The sequence below is a fragment of the Mytilus galloprovincialis genome, chromosome 6 (genome assembly GCF_965363235.1).
Source record: "Mytilus galloprovincialis chromosome 6, xbMytGall1.hap1.1, whole genome shotgun sequence".
NCBI lineage: Eukaryota > Metazoa > Mollusca > Bivalvia > Mytilida > Mytilidae > Mytilus > Mytilus galloprovincialis.
The window spans coordinates 39,568,622-39,596,526 of NC_134843.1; the positions used below are offsets into that span (position 1 = coordinate 39,568,622).

Sequence of the window (27,905 nt, forward strand, 5' to 3'; positions counted from 1 at the left end):
TCCAAATAACATGTCGATGATCAATGTTTTACAATCAAGAACTTTAAATGCCTGAAAACAGACATAATTTTTTGTATCTTTCTAAACAGTTTAACAATGCTATAATTCATATTTTTATGAGCAAATTCTAAATTCTGTCATGGAAGTACAAAGAGTATTTGCCTAAATTGCAATCTTTCATCAACTTTTACACAAAATCTAAAAATACAATTGAATTTTATCAAAAAGTTTCCAATTTTTTCTATAACAGAAACTCTTTCAATCTTATGTAATAACATGTGGCAAACAGAACACGATAGATTTTTACCAAATAATAGAATTTCAATAGTATTTTTAAAGTGATACATGTTTGAACATCTCTTTAAATGCACAAATCTAAATGCAATCGACTCCTTTTCTCAATTTGACCAATTGCCAAAGAAATTTTTAAATCTCGAGAATTAATTGGTCTAATGGGACAGAGTCTTTACTTTACAATTCAGAAAAAATTAAATGAAGTTAATGCTTAATGTCATCAAAGTAATTTTTTTTTAAAAAGATCGTGCATTTTATTTATATGTTAATATTCTCTTTCATTCATTCCAAACATTCAAAGAAACAGGTCTTGCTACTTTTAAAAAATACTTCAGAAATGAGCACCATGTGTTTTATTAAATGTTGATACAAAGTATTTGCTAATGATATATAAATATATTAATGAAAAAAATAATGTACAATATGTCCTATTGCATTGCATTCCAATTTTATTGGCTAGGCTTTATGACATTTTCAAAGTTGAAAAAAGTTAAAATTAAATGTAAATAATAAATAAATTACTTAAAAATATTTCTCCAAATGTATGATTCAAGTATTGTATACATAGATATATATATATATATATAAGAATTAAAAAATAACAACATTTGTCCAAAAGTTATTTCTTATGCTAGTTAGCAGTCCTTTAAATGAACCATTTGATAACAACACATTTTTTATCAACAATTTCTTCAATAGTTCAGTTTAAGCAGTTAATATTGATTAAAAATTGAATAAATGCATTATAATAAATAAAAAATGAAGAAAAAAATAAAGCAAAAATGTATAGAATAAGCTGCTTTCGGTGAAATAGAAACAAACAATAGAGATTTGAAAAATGGCAGTACATACTGTTCTTAAAAAGATTGCTTCTGCAAAAATAAATATTTCAACAACAGACAATTAACAAAAAATGGCAATTATTTTGATCTCTAGATTTTCTGTAGTCTTAACTTTCCTTGACCTCTGTTTCTTGAGCGACTACATTACAACACTTCTGTCCTAGTATAGTACAACTTGCTGAAAATAGAGAAAGTCCAAATATTATAAGTTTTACTCATTATTTGTTTAAAAACTACATTTATTTCGAAAGTTTATTATAATTGCTTGTTAGTTATCACATATTATTGACTGTGAATTGCCATATAGAAAAGATTGCAAGTTGCCACATGTAATTGCTTGTAAGTTATCAAATTTTATTGACTGATTTGCCACATGTAATTGCTTGTAAGTTATCACATATTATTGACTGAGTTGCCACATGAAATTGTTTGTAAGATATCACATTTTATTGACTGAGTTGCCACATGTAATTGATTGTAAGATATCACATTTTATTGACTGAGTTGCCACATGTAATTGATTGCAAGTTATCACATTTTATTGACTGAGTTGCCACATGAAATTGCTTGTAAGTTATCACATTTTATTGACTGAGTTGCCACATGTAATTGATTGTAAGCTATCACATTTTATTGACTGAGTTGCCACATGTAATTGCTTGTAAGTTATCACATATTATTGACTGAGTTGCCACATGTAATTGATTGTAAGTTTTCACATTTTATTGACTGAGTTGCCACATGTAATTGATTGTAAGTTATCAGATATTATTGACTGAGTTGCCACATGTAATTGATTGTAAGTTATCAAATATTATTGACTGAGTTGCCATATATAATTGATTGGGAGTTGCTACATGTAATTGATTGGGAGTTGCCACATGTAAATGATTGGGAGTTGCCACATGTAATTGTCAATTGAGCGTTTCCATGTGTAATTAAATTTGATACATTTGCATTTGTATAAAAACAGAACCAAATGCATTGGGAAAATTGATTGTTCTACCATGTAGTTTAGAAAATAACAAAGAACTGAAGGACAGTGGCTAAAATGTCTTGTAAATGGTTTATTCACTACAATAATATAAAAAAAGAAATAAAACAGTGGAACTGTTTCAAGTTAAGGAAAAATAAGATATAAACTTTTAACTTAATAAACATATGAACCATAAGAGTATTAATAGGTATAAAATACTTTGCGTTATTCTATTTGTATACTAACCAATGAATTGTCTGACAGACTTGGGCTTACTCTTCCACTTGACACCAAGTACGTAAACTGGTAACCCAGACAGAACCATAAGCAGGGCCATACCAGTCTGTTCAGGTGCAGCATATAAAGGTACCACCAGTAAAAATATAACACACAACAGGAAGGTTACTGGAATAACCAGGTTGAACTGAAATATAAACATATATTATAAACAGTAATCAATAAACTGGAAGTAGCCAATTATTATTTGTGAGGTATCAAATTTCGTGGGTATAATTTCTCAAAGGATAATCCCTTGTTTTCAAATTTTGGCAAAATCATAAAATCAGACACTAATGAAGATATAACTTCTTCAACCCACTAAAATTGGTTCCTAAGAAAATAAAAGAATCTGAAGAAACTTATAAATCATCAGTGGGGGATCCAGAAATTTTCATAAGTGGGGGCCCACTGACTGCCTAAGAGAGGTCCAGCTCCGGTCATGCTTCAGTGATTCCCTATATAAGCAACAAAATTTTTCCGAGAAAAGGGGCCCCCCCAAATCCGCCTCTGATCATGTAAATGTGCTCAAGCAAAAATTGCCGTTCCTAAAGGACACTGACTGATGTTAGATCTATATAACCTGTTGAATAAAGCTAACTGTATTCATGATACAGGAGTTGGCTGCATTAAGTGCTTATCATAAACTTGTACCACAGAATGACCACCTTCTTATTGTCTATATAACTTTCATTTAAGACAAGTCAATTAGCAGTACTTTAAGGAAATTGTGTTTTATCGTTTATGTTAAATGTTTGAATAAGATGTATTGCACTAAGAATCTATGAAAAAGTCCATTATAACTGTTTTTGTTGGAACATTTAAACCTCCCTGTTCCCAGTTGTTTCATATACAACATTTCACTAGAGAATGATTGGTGCAACTTTACCTACAAAAGTGAAATTAGTCTTTAATTACAAGTCAAAATATTAAAAGTTTCAGATCATGTTTTTCGTAGGTCATATGAATTCGAACTATGCAACCTTTTTCAATGGAAATTGTGACGTAACAATGCATTCTTAAAAGCACAGAAAACCCACAAGACGAGGATAATTACCTTGATAGGACGATACATTTCAGGTCTGGCATAACGTAGGTATAATAATGCTGCTATAGACATTCCAACAGACAGCCATTGTACAAAACTCATGTAGTTAATAAGGAAGAAAACATCATCTGTTATTAACATCAGTATAGAAAGTCCTCCCTGGAATATAGAAATAGGGAAATAAAATAATAAGACTAAAATCTTTACAAATACGTATTTGCTCTAAGATGTCCTAATCGCAGTTCACACATTATTTCACTTATACAGTGTAACCTGCCTAATCTGACACCTGAGTATTCAAACATCCTGCTTTAATCAACACATTTTTCTGGTCCCAAAATATGCCTATCCTTGTAGAAAAAACGAAATTTTGCTTAATCCAACATTTTTTCTGGTCCCCCAGTGTGTCGGATAACACAGGTTACACTGTATATCCCTATTGCTTTCATATAAAGTTACAGTCTATTGTAATTTTGATGTAAATATTGAAACTTTTTACGCTTTTTATTCAAATTTCCATAACCTTTCAGTCTACTGGTAAGCACTTTATATTATATGTATATATCTGCAGTGAAATCTGTCTAATCTATGAAGTCATGACAAGTCACTTCATATCATAAACAAATACCAGATAAATAGGATAAACATATTGTAATCTTGATGGAATTTGGTTTAGAAGTGTTTATTGTGAGAAGAAAGTTCAAGAAACCAGTATGTAATACATGTAGTAGAATTTTCATAGAAAAAGGTGAACTTAAATCAATTTCAGTTTTAGACACATATAGTATATGATTATAAATTCATACCGTGAACAACATGGCGGGCATAGGTGTCCTTCTGTTAACCTGTATCATAGACAAGAAATCAGGAAGATGTCCTTCTCTAGCTCCAACAAAGAATAATCTGCAAATGCAAATAGCTTTCATTACAATAGTGGTAACATCAAGAAAGAGACATATATAAAAAGAAACATCTGTGAAAAGCAGTTTGTGTATTTTATGGTTTTACTTTTCCTATTAAGTCATCTCTTTATAAAAGCATGGGATTGTATATCATTTATAGAATCAATTAAGCTATCAATCGTTGCAGAATCTGACATATCCAGAAAGGGGGGGGGGGGGGGGGGGGGGGGGGGTGCAACTGACTACCTAAGAGGGGGCTTACTCCAGTCAAGTTTCAATGATTCCCTATATATCAACCAAATTTTTCTGAAAAAAAAGGGCACCCTGTCCTCCCCTAAATCCACCTCTGAGCACCAAGTGGGCTTCTCTATTGAATTGGGACATTTCAGAAGCATGTCTACTGTAAATACACAAATGTTTACCTTCCTGATGTGAAGAGTAGACCATTTACACCTCCAAATGTTGAGAGTGATACAAACACAGGTACTATCCAGGCCATTACACCAAAAACTTTATCTCCAAAAGTCTGAAAGTAAACAGCATATAAAACAACTTAAATAATCTCATAGGTTGTTGTGTTCAATGGTTTCAAAAAAGTATAAAGCTGAATAAAATCTGATTGTGTAATTTTTTGAATTTTTTTTTTATCTATGGTGGTAAAGGGCTTCAATGTCATAAGTTTTCTGTTTAAAATTATTTAGAATACTTTATCTTTCAGTCAAAAAAACTTACAAACATTTTTTCTCTACATGTAGCATTTTTGGTTTATCGAAATTAGTAATTTTAAGTACATCAAAACTTGTCAACACTAAAATTCCTTCTTTACTTAAGATTTGCATGGAATCACAGAAGTGTTTAAATTTCACAGTTTTATTCACTAAAGAGTAATCCATGTTTGTCCTGATGTAAGAGTTCAGCTAAGACTAAGTTTTTTCTCTCATTGTATAATCACACTATTCCGAAGTATCAGTTAAGATTTAAATAAGTGTACCACTTCATAAACATTGTCTACTAAGAATTCATTATTATTTGTGGAATATAACTTTTGTTGTTGATTTTGTGGATATTTATGTGAACCATGAATTTGAATATTTAATAAGGAATAAAATTTCTATAGGCCATAGTATGAAAAATTTTGAAACACCAAATCAAATATACACCAAATTTATTTTTTCAACATCCATCAATTTGAACCCACAAAATAAATCAATCTTCAGTATTTTTATTATTAAATGTAAAGAAGACATACGGCATAATAAGCATAAATACAAAGTAAGCATAATTAGCAGATGCTCCTGAAGATGAACACAGACAAAATACATCCGATAGAAGATAGCTTTTGTTTAGGGCTATTCCAGAAAAAATGTATGGGGGGGTTGGAGGAATGCACATTGTATTAATAATACATGGGTGATGGATATCAGAGCAATTTTCACACTATAATGCACTATTATTCTCAATTACAATTGTCTGGGTGGCGGTGCTGACAAAAACTGCCTTCCAACCCCCCCATACATTTTTTTTGGAATAGCCCTTATTTTCAAATTGCCCAACTCATGAATAGTTCTAGTCATCATAAATCAGATCAAAAAGGGTTGTTTGGCCTGAATTTCCCATTTGTAACAAGACAAAATTTGACAAAAATTTCCATTCAAGAAATGTTTCATGATCTCTTGACAGATTTTATTGAACAAATCTTATTCTGAACACACAATTTTAGGATAGTATATGCCTTCTAGGATATGTTTGGCAGTAGGAAAGAAAGGAAACAACATAACTGCTAAACATGCATGCAGTTGGAAAGTATTTTTAATTGGATCATCTCATACAATATAGTTTGAAATTATGGAAACAAACAAAAACAAAAATTTTTACTAAAGAAAATATTCAATTCCACTTTGACATAACTTGTACTAATTGTTAATAAACTTATGTTTAGATATCAAATATTTTTTGAATGAATTCAATAGTATTTAATTAAAAGGTCAAAATTTAAAAAGTAATGAGGGGTCTCATCAATTCTGGCTTTGAATAAACCCAACTTAACAATGCAGCAGAGAAGATTCTTGTAAAAGAAGAACAATGGATTCAGTTTAGATTGCAATGCAAACATTCAGTCGTCATGAAATAATGATTTTTTGGTTCATTACTTACAACAGCTACGGCATTAGATTCTAACATCTCCCGTGGTGAGATAATTGTCATGTAGGCGACGTTAGCCATGACGTACACAAAACTAACAATGGGGATTGATATATAAATTGCTCTTGGCAAATTCCTGCAAAAAAGGATAAGAATGTCATAAATACACATATATAATAAATGTTCGAAATAAAAAGCTTAAGAAAACTTACAACTGCTACTGCATTGGAATCAAGCATTTCTCGTGGCGATATAATTGTCATGTACGCCACATTTGCAAAAACATAGACAAAACTGACAATTGGAATAGAGATATAGATGGCACGTGGTAAATTTCTGAAAGCACAAAATTTGGTAATGTAATACATGAATTTATTCAATTTTAATGCAAGCATAGTGGCTATCTGTTTCTTTATGCATGTGTACAGGCAAACCTGCTTCCTTCTAAATGATTATTTTAAGTGGCACATGTTAAGAAAAAAAAATGAAGTTTACAGCAATTAAAAATTCTGTGAAACTACTGTGTATATAGAATTTAATGTCATTAAAAGCATTCCCTTTTTCTTTTGAATTTCAATAGTTGCTCAGTCTTAAGTTTTCTTTGTTTAGTGGACTGGGGGCTTTACATTTTCTTTTTTTTCTTTCTACCATGGTATTGTCTAACTTTTCAACTTTTTTTTTTTTGTACCCCCTCTGTATTTCTATATGAAATCACACATTTATATCCTAACAATGACTGAATGTGCCAACTTACTTGTAAGGATCAATCATTTCTTCTGTCACAAAATTCAAGAAGTTCCTGTAATGAAAATAAAAGTAAATTACTTCAAATATCGAATACAATTTTTGTATAGAACAGTACTGTTGGTTTTATAAGAATTGATATTGACATGATTCAACAAATCTGTCTCTTTCAAGAAATTTTAACGATTATATAAGTAACTCCATTGGTATCAAAAGCCAATTCGTAAATCAATATTCAGTAGAAGAATAGTATCTGTTATTATGCTGATAATATATAGATATAATTGGACCCAGCTAATGTCAACAAATTACACAGACCTATTTATGCAATAAGAAAAAAACCACACACACAATCTAAAAGGCTTTTGTACCAAAACAGACCACATGAATGTGTATAAATGGATCAAGCTATTGTAATGACTCCTAAAATTGGGTCTCAAAGTTAAGACCAAAATGACCTCTCAGGTTCAGCCAACAAAACATGGCTTTGGTGTTGCGACATTGTTAAAAACTTTCACAGCAAAAATGTATAATAGCTTTTCAAGATGTCATAGTTATTTGAACTAGATATACTGTATAGACTCTTGTTTAGACTATATCTTGCCCTCTAGATGGCTTTTTCGGTATTTTTTGTTGCAAACATAGTTGTCTAAGTAATTGGTTATTTTTCAGATTGGATTAAAAAGTGATAAGATATACATGTATATATGCAAAATGTTTGATATTCCTGTCTATGACCATCAGCATGAAAATGAAAGTCGATTTTTTTTTTTTAAAATAAAAGGATAAATTGGTTATAATTTAAGAACCTGCTAGTCAGTCTATTTTTATTATTATTGCTAAGTACTAACCATCCAGCATAAGCAAATAGTCCAGAGTACAAAGCCAGTGACATTTTTCCAACATCTGGATTTGTGTTCTCAAATGTAAAATATTCTGTTTCACCTGTAATATAAAATATTAAAATAAAATAATCATTTCAGCAAGATTTTTCTTAATATTTTTATTATTTCTCATCTTACTTTATTTTTTGAATTTTATTACATATATCCCATAAATTATCTTTTTGTGTCATGCAAAGTCACAGCTTTAATAAACATGTGCATATTTCATAAAAAGTGCACACTTCTTCACCATTTTTTCTGGTTGAAGGACCAGAAAATCAGTTTCTTAAGAAATTCAGTATACCGGGGTATTAATAAGCTTGTAACTAGGACTAACTCTTAATTTAATTTAGGTGTTGCTGGTATTACATTTATTACAATTTCACAAGCCTCATCATTTTGGGGCCATTTATAGCTGACAATGCGGTATGGCCTTTGCTCATTGTTGAAGGCCGTATAGTGACCCATAGGTGTTAATTTCTGTGTCATTTGGTCTCCTTTGCAATGTTACCACATTTTCTTTTTTTATATTGACCAATGGGCTGTTGTTTAATCATTAAGACTGAAACTGGTACACCCACCCCTCTTTCCCCCCTGAATAATCGAGAGTAAAGGTATTTGATTACATGTACTTTATAATACCCCATTCATAATTTGTCCCATTATTGTAACACATGTGACAAAGAAATGAAAGGAATATTTTCTTCTGTTATAAATGAACTTTTCTACTTTTGCTTTACTTATATTTCTTATATAGATATTTAATTCATTTCTTATATAGATTTTGAGTACCATATAGCATATGTTGTGACTACAAACATAAAAAAATCAATATTTAAATCATTCAAAAAATCATTTGTAACTCTAAAGTAAAATGAAGAAAAAATTCAACCGTTCTTACATTCTTTTTCAAACACGACTACAAACAGAGGCGAACCACCCATTTTCAAAAGGAGGGGTTCCCAACCCAGGATAAAGGAGGGGTTCCAACCATTATACCCATTCAAATGCATTGATCGTCTAAAAAAAAAACCAGGGTTCAAACCCACAGACCATTCCACCCTTCAAAACTGCAAGGTTTACAGGAAACAAAATTTGAACTCCTAGGAGGCTGATTTTAACTGATTGGCGTATTTTAATAAGTTACACAATATATCTTCTATTTGCAGGAAACTGAGAAAAACACACAGACTAAGATTTCTGGGTCCAGCAAGTCATGTGGAAAAGTAAGTGATATATCCAATCCATAATACATTAACTTACAGACCTTTGCATAAAAAAGTTATGGTGAGCTGCAAAATAAAGTGATGTATTTGATCACTTGATCTAACAGTGTAAGTTGCTCCCCAAGGAATCTGAATTTCCCCTGAGAATTCCAACTGGACTGAATGAAACCATGAAATAGTTGAGTATTGTATAGAAATTTGGATGACTGATCTTCAATCATTCTTAATTTCAGAAAAAAAAACTATGATATCTTTATTTCATTTTTTATGCCCCATTTATGGGCATTATGTTTACTGGTCTGTGTGTCAGTTCGTCTGTCTGGTTGTCCCTTCGTCCGTACGTTTATGTGTTCGTCTCTTCCGCTTCAGGTTAAAGTTTTTGGTTGAGGTAGTTTTAGATAAAGTTGAAGTCCAATCAACTCGAAACTTGGTATACATGTTCCCTATGATATGATCTTTCTAATTTTAAAGTCAAATTACAGATTTGACCCAATTTCACCGGTCAACTGACCATAGACAATTAGTGCGGATGGGGCATCTGTGTACTATGGACACATTCTTGTTTCCATTTCTTTAAGTTTGAATTTAGGTTACATTCACTTCATTTGAACTTTGGTGAATAGTCTCATTGTCAATCAAACCTGATCTCCTTATTTTGATAAAAATACAAGGAAAACTAATAAGTTTAATTCACTCTTCCGGAAATTAATTCCTTTATAAATAATGGCCATTTCCTTCTCTTTTTTAAATATCAAAGTTTAAAAAACTTGTTCATAACAACTACACTTGTTAATTCACGGAAGCATGGTAAATTTATGCACTTATGACATAAGAATTTACCTAACAACTTTAACAATAAACATGTACTGACGTACAATAGTCAGACCTTCAGACCTTAAGACCTTCGGCATAATTTTTATTCAAAGTACAAAAATAACTATCACTATAGTTTTAAAACCACAAATGCCACAGGTATAAATAAAACAACATTCTGAACTCAAAATATTTTTTAAAATTGCATCTAGTTTATGATCTAAAATTGTAATGATGTGTTATGATTATATTTTTCAAACCTTTTTTCTTGTATACACAAAAAGAGGAAGAGAATAAAAATACATTGAAGCAAGAGTAAACTGTGCTACTGATTAATTTTCCATGGTTATAATTTTTATAAGGATTCATGAAAAATGCTGATTAATTTTCCAGAATTCATGAAAAATGCATCATGGATAATTGATTTCATAGTTTTTCAAATGTCTGCCAATTTGACATTTGTTTCAATTCCTGCTTCACTTGTTTCCATGAACAAATCCTCCCCCCCCCCCCCCCCAAAAAAAATGGTTTCCATTGAATCCAGAGGTGGAAACCCCTTTTTTTTGATGGTCATTAATGCTTTTGAATGGGGACACATGGTTGGATCCCTCTCATTATCCTAGGTTGGAACCCCTTCTTTTAAACATGGCTTGATAAGCTCCTGATGATTTTATATTGTCATTCATACACAACGCTCACACTGAATGACAACACAACTTATGAGGTTCATAATTGTGACTGCCCTTAAATATCCCTTTACAGTCAATGAAGTTTACAAAAACTGACTTGACCTTTGACTCACCTTGACCTATCATAACAAAACCAGTTAAGGTGATGATTATCAGAGCAAGTATCTTAGCAACTGTGAAAACATCTTGTATCCTTGTGGCTGCTCGAACACTGAATACATTAATGAAGGTTAGGATACCTGAAATATACAAAATAATAAATTTACAAAACTCTCCAGTATATATTTCATTTGAACATAATTAAAGTTCAAGGACAGCTTTTACATGTTTTAATTAATAGGTGACGCATAATTATATGATCTGTTGTTAATATCTGTATATATAGCAGTTTAAAAAATAAATATAATGGTATTTAAGCTTCTAAAGCTTTCTGAATGTATTTTTTCAATTTGTTTTGATTCAGAACAACTACACTTGTTAATTCACTATTTTAATGGTAGTAAATTTAAGACTCCTGATGTAAGAATTTGCCTAGCAATTTTGAAGAATAAAAATTTACTGACATACAAGTCAGATTGTTGATGCATTTTATTTGTCAAATATTTTTTTCCTGGATTAAGTGGTCTCTTTTATCCATACCCCAACATCTCCTCTTATCTGTCTGCTGTACCAAATTTCTAACTTCTTTTTTTTTTAAATTTTATTAATATAGTAATAAAGACTGTATACTTAGTGTGACCTTGACCTCTGCGTTCCTTGTTTTTAGTTATTTTTTTCTGTTGATATGATACATTGTTTTGTTGTTGGAGTTTGATACATGACTTGACCCAGGATGATTTACCAGTCATGGTCATAACTTATATATTTTTAGATTTAATTGTTAATTAATTTAATTCAATAAAAAAAATAACCTTACATACCAACTAACAAGTTAAGGTTAGTGCCTGGAGTTATTCAAAGTGTAAGACATTACCAGAGTCCTGCATGAGGCCAATAAATTTTCTGATGCAGACAAAAAGGGCCATTTAATATAATTGCTGTTACTGTAAATGCTGTAAAGAACTAGATATTTTATGTCCGTCTTTTCATCTTATTTGAAGACGGGTGTAGCAACCTCAACACGAAATTTTTATATATTACAGATATTTCTCAATACATTAAGATGAAACCCACAAGGTCCCTTCTGTGATGCAAAACACTTTATGTTTCTATTCCTTTCTTTTCAGACTTGCTGAAGTTTATAAACTATAAAAATCTCCCATCTTTGATATGCACAACTAAAAACTTTGATAATGATATAAAAATAAGAAGATATGGTATGATTGCCAATGAGACAACTGTCCACCAGAAACCAAATGACATTGAAGTTCACAACTATAGGTCACAATATGGCATTCAGCAATGAGCAAAACCAATAATGCATGCTTCAAAATGTTCACAAGATCTGTCAAGTGACTTTCTTTTTCAATTTTACAGATTCCTCATTAAGAAAAGTGCAAAAAATGTCAGCGCTTTGAAATGACATTTACAAAAAATAATTTAAATTATAAAATTCCCATTTTTTAATATTGATATTCAAAAATTGTTTACTAAAAACATGCACAGTACTGGAATTTGTAATTAAGTGAAAGCATAGTTAACTATGTCGTTTTATTTTCGCATTTGTCATTTTTCTTCTCAAAATATGGTCACATTTGTCAAATAGTGTCTCAAAATATGGTCTAGATTTTATCCAATGTCACCTTCTTCTTTCTCTGAACGAATTTAATATTATAAATGAAAAGTAACTCAAGAGTCAGACAAGACACAACTTAAATAATGTGACAAAATTAAGAAAGATTTAAAGTCATAAAAAATGATTTAAGCTGTTTCTGTAGTTCTGTGTAAAAAAAAATCTAAAATAATTAAAAATTAAAAAATTAAAATATTTGTCAATTTTACAAGTTAGTGTCTTTTTATAATGTTTATGTTGTGTTTTTTTTATTATTATTTAGAAGCAGTCCTATTGTTTAGATTTTACACTATCTTATCAATCATTAATCTAATATTCACTTAAAACTTCAAATTGATAGATTAAATTGTATCATGGAAGTAATATTGATTAATATCTAAATATTACTTCCATGATTGTATCAAATCATTTAACAAGATGGTTCGAATTACATACCAAACTGGCCATCTAAGGGTGTCCTAAATAGAAAACAGATGACCATGCCACATGTTAACATGGTTAAAAGAGATTAAATATCTGAGATAAAATTAAGTGATGCAAGGCAAGCATTTCATCTTCCTTTCCATCGAAACCCTAATAATCCAGTCATATTCTGCTCACAATGGAGGACACTGACCTTAGCATGGCACTGAATTATTGCTGTTAACAGGAGTAAATGTATGTCATCCACTCAAATACATGTATCCATTTACAAGTAATCTTATAATTCTTATAATAATAAAAAGTGTACTTCATTTCGTAATCAGTTTATTTTTGACAGGGATTTCACTAGACTTGCTATATATAATTCCCTTTCTTTTATTTCTCTCTTACTAATTTATATGTTTACTGAAAACTGCCAGTATACTGATTGTCCTTGGACCTCTGTAGCTGTCATTTTCAAGGGAATCTCTTATTATAGCAGTTTAATTGTTAAAGGGGCAAAACTGAAAAAAAACAGATGCTCCGCAGGGCGTAGCTTTATACGACCGCAGAGGTTGAACCCTGAACAGTTGGGGCAAGTATGGACACAACATTCAAGCTGGATTCAGCTCTAAATTTGGATTGTGATTAAATAGTTGACACAGCATAGGTTTCTGACACAGAATGAATGTGTTCTAATGAACTTAAAATTTTTGTTTTCTCTTAGAGCAATTCACTATGTTGTTGAATATTAATCCTCTCAAAAAAAATGTTTGAAGAAATTTTCTTTTTTATTTATGAAATTTCAAATGAAAAAAATTGAACCCAATTTTTTTAATCACATTCCCCTTTCCCTTATTCCAAAACTAATCTCAATTAAAATTTCTAATGGAGTTTGCAACAATAACTACTCATTTAAATACATCATAAAATATTAAGATGTAAAAAAACTGCTTGTTATCACTGAATGGTAAAGATTATTTTAATTTATCAGTTGGTAGTAAAAAGTGAATATACATTGTATATTGTATATAACAAAGATTTAAGTTGATTCTGGACAAAGAAAGATAACTCCAATTAAAAAAAATCTTGCTATTGCACAATATTTTGCAATTAGATATTTCTTGCTTACTATTCTGGACAAAGAAAGATAACTCTAATTAAAAAAAAATTTGCTATTTCACAATATTGTGCAATTAGATATTTCTTGCCATTGTGCAATACTGTGCAATTGAAAAGACTTGCTATTGCACAATACTTAATATAATAATTTTGGATCCTGATTTGGACCAACTTGAAAACTGGGCCCATAATAAAAAATCTAAGTACATTTTTGGATTCAGCATATCAAAGAACCCCAAGATTTCAATTTTTGTTAAAATCAGACTAAGTTTAATTTTGGACCCTTTGGACTTTAGTGTAGACCAATTTGAAAACAGGACCAAAAATGAAGAATCTACATACACAGTTAGATTTGGTATATCAAAGAACCCCATTTATTCAATTTTTGATGAAATCAAACAAAGTTTAATTTTGGACCCCGATTTGGACCAACTTGAAAACTGGGCCAATAATCAAGAATCTAAGTACATTTTTAGATTCAGCATATCAAAGAACCTAACTGATTCATTTTTTGTCAAAATCAAACTAAGTTTAATTTTGGACCCTTTGGACCTTAATGTAGACCAATTTGAAAAGGGGACCAAAGGTTAAGAATCTACATACACAGTCATGACAGTTAGATTCGGCATATCAAAGAACCCCAATTATTCAATTTTGATGAAATCAAACAAAGTTTAATTTTGGACCCTTTGGGCCCCTTATTCTGTTGGGACCAAAACTCCCAAAATCAATACCAACCTTCCTTTTATGGTCATAAACCTTGTGTTTAAATTTCATAGATTTCTATTTACTTATACTAACGTTATGGTGCGAAAACCAAGAAAAATGCTTATTTGGGTCCCTTTTTGTCCCCTAATTCCTAAACTGTTGGGACCTAAACTCCCAAAATCAATACCAACCTTCCTTTTGTAGTCATTAACATTGTGTTTAAATTTCATTGATTTCTATTTACTTAAACTAAAGTTATTGTGCGAAAACCAAGAATAATGCTTATTTGGGCCCTTTTTTGGCCCCTAATTCCTAAACTGTTGAAACCAAAACTCCCAAAATCAATCCCAACCGTTCTTTTGTGGTCATAAACCTTGTGTCAAAATTTCATAGATTTCTATTAACTTAAACTAAAGTTATAGTGCGAAAACCAAGAAAATGCTTATTTGGGCCCTTTTTGGCCCCTAATTCCTAAAATGTTGGGACCAAAACTCCCAAAATCAATACCAACCTTCCTTTTGTGGTCATAAACCTTGTGTTAAAATTTCATAGATTTCCATTCACTTTTACTAAAGTTAGAGTGCGAAAACTAAAAGTATTCGGACGCAGGACGACGACGACGACGACGACGACGCCGACGCCGACGCCAACGTGATAGCAATATACGACGAAAAATTTTTCAAATTTTGCGGTCGTATAATAAATAAGGAAGGGACATGTAACAAGGCTATGTTTTTACCAACATGTCAATCAATAGCAATTCATTTCTTCACACAGAGAACAGTTGTTTTTTTCTCCTCATTTGCATACCTATTCATTAACATGCGAATATATATAAAAACAAACAGATGTCACCTGATTGTATGTAAATATTTTTTTTTTAGTTTGTCATGACTTATTTTTTTACATCTCACAACATACTTTGAACAAATTACACAAATGGCTCTAAACTCGCACAACTTTTGGGAAAGTAAAGTCTAATCGGTTACAAAAATAGTACATGTATATGTGCACATTTATGTGCATTGTATAGTCACCTGAAATAACCTAGATTTTTAATAACGTAGAAAATTTATTTAATTAGAAATTTAATAAAGGTATACTAATGTTGATACTAAAAAGATTTAAAAATGAACGCAAAATGTATACCTTTTTCTGGGTAAGTGCCATGCTTTGAAAAATAAATTCATGTGATATTGACCTGTTTCTATTTCAGGATAAAATAATATATAGGAGGAGTTATATATATTTTTCACTTTCATCAGAGAGAGAAATTTTTAATCAAAATTCAAAGTCGACTAAGAACAGCAACAGATGTTTCAGCAATTTATTTTGTGTTTTTCATAAATTTATTTTTCCCTGTTTAATCATCATTTTAAAATGTACCCTTACTATAAAGCATAGCATAGAAGGTTTTGATTTAATAACGATTCTTATGAAACCATCTTATTTATAAATCTTCATTTAAATGGAAAAAATAATAACCAGCCTCAATAATCTTACAAGTAATGTATACCTAATATATGCACATTGAAGCAAGGACCAAAACCGGATAAAAACACAATCAGATAATAAGAACTCTTTAATTGGAAGACCTGTCACCTTTGTCCATTGTGAACTAATCTTTAATATCACACCATAAATTCATGACTTATTTATATAGAGAATTTTTGGACCTGCAAACTTTCACAAATGATTTAAGCGAGAACTACACATTTTTGGTCCCTAGTCATCCTTATGTTCTGACTGTAGTCCTCCTTATGTTCCAAATCTAACCACACAAGTCAAAGCAAAGACATTCATTTGTTCCAAACCAACCTACATGTACATGATCAGTAGTAATTCAGTACATATCTATCTGTCTTCATTTCTTAAATCACTACATTTTACACCATTAGCATGATCAAGGTTAATTTTTTGTCAGTAATTATCTCATTCAAACTTCCACCACAATGAGCAATTTTCCATGGTCAATCTGTCATCTTCTGACAAGAGAAATCCATACCTTGGGAATCCCTGTAGCTCTCTTATTGAGGCCACAACAATTCATTCATGGATTTTCCCACATCACATGTTGACAGGTTCAAAATTGAAATAAAAATAAAAGGAGACAGTGTCCATTTTTATCCATGGGACATATTCATTCACCATCTTTTGTAAATATATGCCAAATTCATCAATTTTTTAATCTACAAAGGGACTTAACTCTAGAATGTAGATATTGATGCTGCACAAATTTGAACTTGATCTGTGTTAGGTGGTTACAAGTATCATGTATTGTGCACAACATAATCATAGACTAACTAACTTCTTTCCATGACATCTTGTACATTTAATACCAAGTTTTTCATACCATACTTGTTGCTTGTTTCATTATTATTGTGAAAGTACTAAATTCCAGTATTTCAATTTATAAGGTTAATGAAGAAAAAATCAATGATAAATGAGTGAAAATACCTAGTTCCATTTATCTGACTTAGTCAATGGAAATAATATGACATTTCATTAAGAACAGAGTTTAAGGTTTTGATTAGCATGAAAATCTCTGACCAAACAAATGAAAGGATTTTGGCTTCAAAACATTGACTAGATTTTCACACAACCACTCTTGAAACTTGCACACTTTTTAAAAAGTCATTAAAACTCAAGAAAACTAACATAAAAACATTTAGTAATGGCCTGAACAATCCAAAAACTGTCAAAAAAGGACACTCTATCAAATTTCACAGTTTTTGGTCAAGTTTTTTTGTTCAGCTTCATAAATCACAGATAAGAAAGAATATATCATGTCAAGACTCTATAAAAGACTCTATAAAAGACATCTCTCTTTGTAATAGGTTAAAAGATCAGTACCCTATTTAACACTTCCCTACCCATGCTAGACTTTAAGATGACCTGATAAAAATTTATACCTTATTTCAAATGTTTTTATTTCACTTTTTTATGTAAACTTATGAGTTCATTTAATTATTTGATTTGAAAGTACTATTTTCTTATTCATATTTTTTCAATTTATTTTAAATGTGTTATTTCATAAAATTGTGATGATTTAATTCTTTGAAGCTTGAACGTTTAATTTGTCAACACCTAAAAAAGATAGTTTTTTCAACCACAAATATACATTCCTTTCAAAATTAATGATTCCACAATATATTAATCAATGCTCATTGAAGGCTGTAAGACCTATAAGTGTTCAACCACATCTTTTTATTTTATAAGACAAATGTTCCCAAGAGGTAGAGTGTCTTCCAAATAAAAATGCAATGCAGAAAAACATTTAGTGACAAAATTTCATAATCAAACCATTAATCTTAGACAGTACAGAATTGTCAAGATCATTGGGAACATCAGAGTTTTACGTTTCATTTAAATTCGGACTGATATACAAAAACTAACCGTCCCCAACAAAAGTTAGAAACTTTTCCCAGACAAACGAATAATGGGAATTCAGAAGTCCTGAAAGTCCATATATATTGGTGATTACTTTAGGAGAAATGTGCGGTTTTAAAGCACCAAGCTTAACTAGCATTTGACACTTTTAACTCTCCTTTCTGCCACCAAATTATACTTACTTATGCAAATAGCAGCTAAAAATCTGACAGCAATCTTTGGTGGATCACATGTCTCAAATCCTGGTTGTAATACGTAGTAGGCAAATGTCAAGGACACCACTGCTTGGGCTGTAGGTCTAATGATTATAAGGTTAACCTGAAAAATACATTTTACATATCATTCCAAAGCACCTTCAAATACAGTCCAAATAATTATAGCAGTTTTGTAACTTTTAAAAAGCATTTTAAATGTTTTCCTTTGACGCCTTCCTGGCATTTAAATGAAGGATCTATATATAAAAAAAATTACCTTCAGCAGATGTCATTATTGTCTGGATTCCTTAATTAAGGTTTTTATTTCTATTTTTATTTTTTTAATAATATGTAGCTCCTACATATCTGAGTATACATGATGTACCTGGTAATTTGTTTTATAAATAATGATCTAAAACATTTTTTTTCAAAGTAAGTTGATGCATCTCTTCTGACAACTAAATCTAACCTTTTTTTACTAAGAGAACAGACATGTGAATACTGTAGGAAATTAGAATTTTACATTTGAACTACCGGTATATCTTAAAATTCTGAAACATTTAAATTATAAATTATCTCTTTTGAAACAATGTGATTCAGTTTTATATTTTTCTCTTTCTGATAAAATAGTAAATTAAGATATATATCTACCGTAGCCTATCTGATTAAAATTCAGATGCTCTGTCAAAGCTTTGCTTAAAAGAATCTGAAAAAGCCCTGTTTTACCTTCTTTAAATGTTCCTTTGGTTTTTCTCCAATTAATACACAGCTTCAACAATTTGAAGCCTGAAATTTCATTGGCTAAAAAAATATAATCAGAAGAGAAAATAAGAGAGATTTTATATCCTTGTAGGGCAGAGCTTGAACACATGATCTGGATTTTAATAAAGATTGATGTTAAAAAAAAGTAAGGGGTTCTAAAATATACCTACCCACAGCTGTAAGAAAGCAAGACATGGACCAAAGGCATCAAGGATATAAGCATAGTCTCCCCCTGATCTGGTGATAGTTGTTCCTAACTCGGCATAACACAGTGCACCAATTAACGATAGAAATCCACACATAATCCATATTACTAAAGCTGCTCCAAACTACAATGAAAGAAACATGAGTTAACTCTTTTTTTTTCTCAAAAAAAATATTGTACAAATTGCTGTCTTGGCTTTTCTTTATAACGGTAATTTCTTTTTTCATTTTATTTGATATTTTATATATAAATTGTATGTTTTTAATCTATTTTAAAGATGGTGACTTTTTTTCTATTTTAAAGGAACTTTTACTGAAAATATTCATTTCATGTTTGTATTTGTCGTGTACTACAATAATTATTTAAAATACCACTGTTGGTGACAATTTTGCTTCTTTTATTTACTTTTTTTGGCATGCATGCAAAATGATTTATTTGTTTTAATTTGATAAGGAGTAGATCAAACTCTTTAATTTTTCATTTTATTGGACATATATAATTTTCTTAGACTGAAAGTAGTAATTGCGTTCCAAATTTTTTAGGTGGCATTAAAAAGATTTATGGAAGATAGCCCTTACTGTATTATTTAATTTTTAAATCATCATAATGCATCAGAGTTATAACACATGATACATTTGTACAACTGGATTATTCAAAGCTTAGTGAAGGCCATTTTTACAAGTTCTGTTCTCAAAATAAACGTAACCAAATTTAATACATATATATATTCATAACAACATACAGATTATCACATTGACCAAACACCTGCCTACTCTATTGAAACATTGCATCATTGTTTAATTGTTCAGCAATCATGAGTTTCCCATTAACACATTTATCATGTATTTATTACATATTTAATACACAGAAAAATCACTTAATATACTGTCTCGAAACAGAAATATACTTCAAAATGTAGGATATTGTAAGAAAAAATAGTTAAATTTGTACTTTTGGTCTAGACATCTATAAATGTCATATCATGTCAGATTGTTCTGAAACATGTAGTTTGGTGGTTGTTTTTTATATGCTTTCTTTGATGTTTGGTGTATATTATAGTTTTTACTGTTTCACTTCAGTTTTGAAACATTTCAATTGCTCAATTGCAAGAGATAGTTCCGCTAATCACATGCAGACACATGTTCGTGCAGTCATTTTGTCATCAGACAAACTAATTAATTATGACAGATGTGTGGTTTTGATGAACAAATAATAAAACTGTCTCTTTAGGAGGACTCATTTCATCCTTTACTGTTTACTATCATTTTATTAAATGTTAAAATTTCAATTCTCAATTCTCAAATATCATGAAATAGTCCTTTGGTAATAAAAAAAAAAAAAAAAAGTACTGTATATAGTATTTTGTCAATTTGGACTTAAATGTGATTTTAATGTTTGCGATATTGAGAAAAATCTGAATTATTTCATGTAAAAAAAATTCAAATGTGAGTTTAAATTATTGTTATTTTAAAACCTGTCACATTTAAGCAATAATAAAAACATTGCAATAATTTCTGAATTTACAGTATTCAGCATGAAATCATATTTTTTCCCACAATCATGACAATGTCAAGAAAATTACTGAAAAAATTAGCCCTCAAGAAATTTAATAAATGATTACCAGTCTTATCCTTTGACTGTTATACTATAATACAATGTAGGTCTATATAGAAATATCATTTCATAAACAAATTATGTCTCCTCCCTCAAAAACAATCTTTAAACAGTCAAACCCAGATACCAGTAAGTGGAAATTTCTAAACAAAATAGTTGATGTCCAAATTGGCATCTAAAATAGGAAATTGATCTGTCTGGTTCCCATCCCTCACAGAATATGTCCTTTAAAACTAATTGCTGGAACCCATTTCCTTTATCCAGCATTCAAATAATGCATACGGAAAACCAATACAGTTTTAACAGTAGAGAGGATCTAACTGAGGAAATATATGTAAATCTTCTATTTTGAACATCCCTTAATAACTCTGACTATTTTGATGAAAAGATATTTAATTCAATTAATTTTTTAGTAAATTGTGTAATACCATACACAGTCTGGTACTAATTTTTCTTATATTTCACAGCTTAATGAGTTATAAGTTCCCCACCGATCTGATAATTATGAATACCATTACGACCCTCCTCAGTTGATGTTTTTAGATGACAATCACCATGATCCTACATTGATTTTGGATTATGAAATGCTCTATATATGTAGATAACATTTCATTTATGTAAACATTTATTATCTTTTAATTCATTCCAAATGATTTGTTGATTTGGCGTAGGATTGAAAAAACGATAAATGGCCTTACAACATTAACGAAAGTAAAGAGTCTGACTTCAAAAGATGAAAAATAATTATTTAAAATGAAATGTCCATTATATCTAGTGAAATCAGAATTTAAAACCTGTTAAATATTGTGAATTTATCCATTTGAGAAAGAAATATCGAAAATTCCTATACATGTTGTGTTTCATCAATGAATTTTCTGTAACATATTTTGCTTATTATAAACCGTCTCAAAGGCTGATGGTTCTGTGATCATCAATATATGTATGCAATAATTATACTGGACAAAAAGATTTATCAAAGATATGGATCAAGATATATTTCTGTTACAGCTACATGAAGGTTTCTAACACAAAAAAAAATCTTCTTTTCAAATGAAGCTGGTAAAAATCTGTATTTAGAAAATAATATAATAAAATTAAAATTTTGAAAAAAAAATGGCTTAATTAATTAGATGTGATCAAATAAATGCATTGATAAATTTCCAATCAAATTTAAAATGGTAATTTTCTCTTCAAGGGACTTGCATATTACTGGTAGAACAAGACTTCAAATGGAAGTGATTGTATTTGGTTCTGAAGCTTGTTCTTGTTTAATCACTGAACCAGTTATTCAAATTTCCCTTTTTTTTTGTAATTTATTCCAAGGCATCTCTCTAACTTTTTAAATACATGATCATTATTTTTTAAAGTTTTCTGAGAAAGAAGAGTGTTAAGCGGCCACAAATGTATTTTTCAAAAGTATGAAAAATCTTTTAAAATCAATAAATAACTTATTAAAGACTTAAACACAAAACATCAATATGAGTGAAATATTACTTCAGAAAACAACAAATATTTTTTATTCAACTACACAATTTGTGGTTAACATTGTTTTCCTTGACAAACAAACGGTTTTCCTTTTACCCTATGTGGTATTTTACTTTGAAGATAAAAGATCAATTATTCTTTTATCAGATATTGCATCACCACATTAAAAATGTGAATTAATTCTAAGCTTCTTATTGCATCATGAACATAATACCCATCAACATGTAGACATTAATTCCATGCACATGTTGGCTGTTGCATCATTGCATCATCAAATCATAAAAGGGGATTTCCTAAATTCCTGAGTTCCCTATTAACCAAGGCATGATTGCATCAGCATTATAGTTTCCTGCCCACGACTCAATTATTCCTTGAACTCTTTATTCAAGTACTTCTTGTTTAGAAGTTTTGAATAGTACTTAGTAACAGTATATTGAGCAATATTGATTTAGTACAGATTTTCACACTCGAATTCACATTTTTAATAATAGCTGAAAGGAAATTGTTTTGAAAAGTGTGTTACGGTAAATTGTTATTTAGGTGACTCTAAAAAGAGCTTTTTAAGCTATGGGATAAAAAGTTAAAAGGGTCAACACTAATCCCTCAACAGTACAAATATACACATACATTTATGTGACCATGTTTATAAGATTAGGCCAAAAATATATAATTTAAAAGATACAATGTATTTTAGGGGTTGTCTTAATTTCCCATAGTGCCATTGATTTAATTACATTGGATTCATTTATTTATGTGGGTATCAATTTTCATGGATTGATTAAAAAAAAACTTACATTTTCATGGATATTTGAATTCATGGTTTTACTATGTAATCTCTGAATACAAACCCTTTGAGTATTTATGATTTGTTGAACATTTGAAGTTGTGGTTCACTTTTACCCACGAAAATAGGTATCCAACGAATAATGATGAATCCACAGTACATTTACAAGAATTATTGCTATAAAAACAATACATATATATTTTATAATTTTTTTGCATAGTTGTGCAGTGTCACAGATGTTTCCCGAACATCCGTTAGCCTTTTATTTATAATGATTTATGATGATAAAAACTTTTCTGCAGAACCAATAAATATGATTATTTTTTTTCTTTTGCATATTGCTTTTTATTGCTCCTGGATCTGTTTGTAAAATTTACAGTGAAAACATTATTCAAGAAACTATTCAAATAAAAAAATAAGAAGCAATGTTGGGATTGCCAATGAAATAACTATCAACCAGAAACCAAAAGGACATGGTATAGCCATAATAGGACACAGTAAAGTCATCAACCATGAGCAAACCCCAAAAATGTATAGTCACTTATAAAAGGCCCATCATTAAAAAGTATGAAACAGTAAGAGCGAAAAAACCAAACTGCCTAATTTATGCTAAAAATATACAGATAAACAAATAAGGCATACAGCAACAACGATGACAACCACTGAATTTTAGATTCCTGATTTGGGACAGACACATCAAAAACGTCTGGCAGGGTAAAAGCACTAAACCCTGCCCTTTACCTGAGACAGTTGTAAAACAGCACAATAACAACATAAAGATGTCAGTATTTGTTTTATACTTTGATTATACTAGCAGCAGTTAATTTAATATGCAGGAATTTTGCATATAGAAACTATACCATACATCATAAAGCATAACACCTTTGATGCTCAGGTACAAAAATGTATATAATCATAAAAGATTATGTAACTGATGCTTCAAGATGTCTCAATCCGTGACAATTGCAGACAGGGTTGATGCTAATCCTAATAGTGCACCACGACACAAAACATTATCTTTTCTACAACACCAAACAACAGTTACACTCATAAACCACACACTAAAAAATAAATCTAAGAGAAACAACTATCATTTTAGAAAGAAAAATCCAATGGAGTAATGCACTAAATGATGTTAAAACCTTTACCAATTTATATTAGGAAATGTCAAGTTAATAAATTAAAGTAACTTAATTTAAAATAACCTCAAATCATCAGCCAATAAATAACTAGGGATAGTTATGGACTTCTGTGCGTATACAGAAAGTTTTACCACAGCTGATATAAGACAGATATCAATTAAAATAGACTTAGACTGCAGAAAAAAAATCTTGCTCTGTTTTTTTACAAATTATGATCTCAACTTAAAAATATGGAGAAGAAGTATGGAAATTACACAGTGGAACAATGTGATGTATTTTGTTCTTCTTAAAAAAGTGAAGTATCCACGGCACTTCTGATTGAGTTCAATCAGGTTCATACATACTGCCACTATTATAAAGGTCAAGGTTAGGTTAAATAATAACCATTAACATCAAAGACTTGCAATGACTGTACTAAGGCTGTGATCAGAAGACACATGAGCAGTCAGGGTCTAAATTTAGTTCAGCTTCCCTCTAGCACTTGAAGAAACTTTATTTTTAGCAAAATCTAATAGTTGAAAAGTACATGTATTCTTTCTTTTAAAGAAGCCAAGTATGTAGGTGTGAAGTTCAATCAGGTTCATTCATACTGCCCTATTATAAAGGTCAAGGTTAGGTTAAAAATAATAACCATTTAACATCACACATTTGCAATGGCTGTAGTGAGGTTGTGATCAAAAGGCATATAAGAGTATTCGTTGTCTTAATTTAGTTCAGCTTCCCTCTAGTTGTTGAAGAAAGTTTGTTTTTAGGGAAATCAAATAGTTCAAAAGTACATATACATGTATTCTTTCTTCAAAAAGCTGAGTATGTATATCCCAAGTTCTATCAGGTTCATTAATACATGTACCACCTAACCCTATTATTAAGGTTAAGATAGCCATTATCATCAAAGATTTACTTTATAACACAGCTGCCCTCAAAATACTTAACTAATTTTAGTTTTTACACCATTTTCTCTTTCAAGGACACAATAGCTTTCATAGCTCAGATAATAAACACCTTCAGTCATTTCAATGCCTAATTAATAATATTTCTTCCTTTTTTTTTTACTAAATCTCGTAAAAAAGTAGAAATTGATACTTTCAAAAATTATCCCCCATGTCATTTCTTTAGTGTGCTCCATTTTAACCTTATAATTTGTTTTCCAGAGTCAAGTGTAATATCAAGACACATGATAATTAACTTTTTGTTTAGTTATACTTCAAGCTACATTGTAGCTTAAGTTGTGATATGAACCCTTTCAATGCATAATAATTATATTTCTGCTATATTAAAGTAGTCTTGTTTTCTATGGATAAGGACTTAAAACGATGGAAGATTTACTGTTTTACACCACCTTGCACAATGTTAATAGCCATTTGTGAATGTTATCCTTTACGCCACAGGGAACTGACAATTTCACAAACTATGATGTTTAACAAGTTAGAAGTAGTAAGATTAGCATTAGTAATGTTAAGCTTAATACCTTCTTCATTTCAAAGAGCATATTTGAATACTAATATTTTTTGTTGTAAAAAAAATACTAGGCCACATAAATCCTTTTTTTTTATCTAATCATTTGTAAGTTTGTACATTTTTATTATATGCTATTCATTTTTGTCCATGAAATTAGAAAAGATGTATCTGTATATATGTATTAATTTATTTATTGTGACAATTAAGTGTAAAAGTGGACATTAATAAGAAATATATATCCATGTGACTGTCAACACTAATTATCGTCACCCTTAACAAGATTAATATTTTCATAGGTAAAATGGGGTTAACCCTTGTAATTTTATTTGGTAGAGAAAAGTGAAATGGATTAATGCTATTTCCTGCTTAATTTGATATTATATAATAATTATTAAAAAGGTATTAAGGATTATGTTGAAGTGCTATAACATATGACAATAATATAAAACAACATGTAATTTTGCCACCTGGCACCACAGTAGTTAATCAATATGTGATATATCCTGGTTTTTGTCCTGTATAAAACAATTACATGTATATAGGTAAACAAAAAACAATACTGTTTTATACAAAAAGCACCTGAATGACATATGCTATGATGTATGGAGTTAGATTGGACAGATCCCTTGATACATACAATGTATGTACATGTAAATAGTCCTTTTCATTTTTTTTTTTTTTGTCGTGGAAATACAATTAACAATTAACACTAAATTACTTGCTGTAGCACTAAATGATTTTGTGATGATCTTTAATGTGCAATATATATGCAGAAAAATGTCCAACAGACAAAACAATGAAATATGGTGATAAAGAAAAGAAATATTATTTTGTTTTATAATCAAATAAATAAATAATTTTACGGTGTCAGAAAAATAAAATAGTAAGGGTTGGTATTCATCTTTAAAAAATACACATATTTACAAAACTACATTTTAAAAATTAATTAAAACTATGACAATGTATGAATTAAATTAGATTGAAACATATTTTTTCCTTTCAACATTGTTCAAACATATTTTTCAAAGATCTTTTCGCGTTTATGACAATAACAAAAGACCTAAAAGCTTTTTCAGTAGTTTGTTTGTTTAATGTTCTGTGTATATAAAAACCACGTGGATTGTGTTTACTTACCGACCCTGCTTCAGCAAGTACACCTTTTGGGGAAACAAAGATCCCAGATCCTACAATTGATCCGACAATAATAGCGACTCCATTGAATAATGTAATTGTTCGTTTTAGTTCAACTTTTCCATTGTCTGATCCTTCTGAACTTGTGTCCAGCGCTTTCTTTTTCATATTGTCCACCGTCATGTCTGTTTGTCAACACACCTTCCGTGCTCGTGTTTTGAAAACTGAGAGATTGTAAACATGGAGTTGCTTCCCCTTTATTTCGTGGTCGAGTTCATCCTGAAAGGGTATACTCCGCCAAACTCTTGTTGGAATATATATTAATTCTAATTGTATATTAATTTTTGAATTATTAAAGGAAATTGTTAATGTCGATACTCATATCTCGACTAATTGATCAAATACTACGAAGGCTTTCTCGATTTTTAACTGACAGTTCTATCCTGACAACCCTAATTGGGAGTAAAAATTCAAAATTATTGCATCATTCAAGTTTCATTCATTTTTTCGTGTTTTGTTTTCAGAGAACAAATCAAGCACATCCTGCGCATCCTGTTTCTATGTATAAAAAAAACTTGTCGAATGTTATTTTTGATCTTTTCTTTATAGTATTCAAAATATCTTTACTTGTTTCTTTAGATTAAAAATTAAAAAAAAAAAACTCATATGTTTGTTTTTGTGTCTGTCATAAACTAAAATTATATGACTGAATTTATAAATAATGAGTTTTTTTTTTCTTCAATTTATTGATTTAATTAACGAAGAAACTCAGTTAGCGGATATATTTCGCTTTGGCATAGTTAATAAATGTTATTACCAAAGGAACATGGTTAGCAGATACAATTGGTTTGTTTTCATCATTGTAAGTGTAAAAGAAATGCAAAAGACCCAAAGTCCTCCAAAGAGACAATCAAACTAATATCCCGAAATCAGTAAAATG

General features: G+C 30.1%; 1 protein-coding gene across 2 annotated transcripts; it reads right to left on the bottom strand.

Moving 5' to 3' along the window:
- Window positions 1-1,093: 1,093 nt before the first annotated feature.
- LOC143079543 (large neutral amino acids transporter small subunit 2-like) lies at window positions 1,094-27,241 on the bottom strand. Of its 2 annotated transcripts, none has more exons than XM_076254951.1 (12): window positions 26,969-27,241; window positions 19,317-19,475; window positions 18,373-18,508; window positions 10,950-11,075; window positions 8,076-8,169; window positions 7,235-7,279; window positions 6,493-6,616; window positions 4,761-4,864; window positions 4,243-4,339; window positions 3,446-3,595; window positions 2,359-2,536; window positions 1,094-1,314 (listed from the first exon to the last, which is right to left on the bottom strand). In XM_076254951.1, the coding sequence occupies exons 1-12, from the start codon at window positions 27,146-27,148 to the stop codon at window positions 1,244-1,246; spliced, it is 1,464 nt and encodes a 487-aa protein (XP_076111066.1). In that variant the 5' UTR covers window positions 27,149-27,241; the 3' UTR covers window positions 1,094-1,243. The 2 variants fall into 2 exon arrangements, with proteins under 2 accessions (XP_076111066.1, XP_076111065.1); XM_076254950.1 differs by lacking the exon at window positions 6,493-6,616 and adding an exon at window positions 6,693-6,816 and having other exon boundaries at window positions 26,969-27,237.
- Between the last annotated feature and the right edge of the window lie 664 nt (window positions 27,242-27,905).

Excerpts from the sequence above, each read along its gene's own strand:
- LOC143079543 (XM_076254951.1), bottom strand. The coding sequence starts at position 27,148 with ATGACGGTGGACAATATGAAAAAGAAAGCGCTGGACACAAGTTCAGAA. Across the intron at positions 7,280-8,075 it reads CTATTTGCTTATGCTGGATG|GAACTTCTTGAATTTTGTGA; the intron begins GTTAGTACTTAG and ends TTTTCATTACAG. Across the intron at positions 6,617-7,234 it reads GAAATGATTGATCCTTACAA|GAATTTGCCAAGAGCAATTT; the intron begins GTAAGTTGGCAC and ends CCTTTTTTGCAG.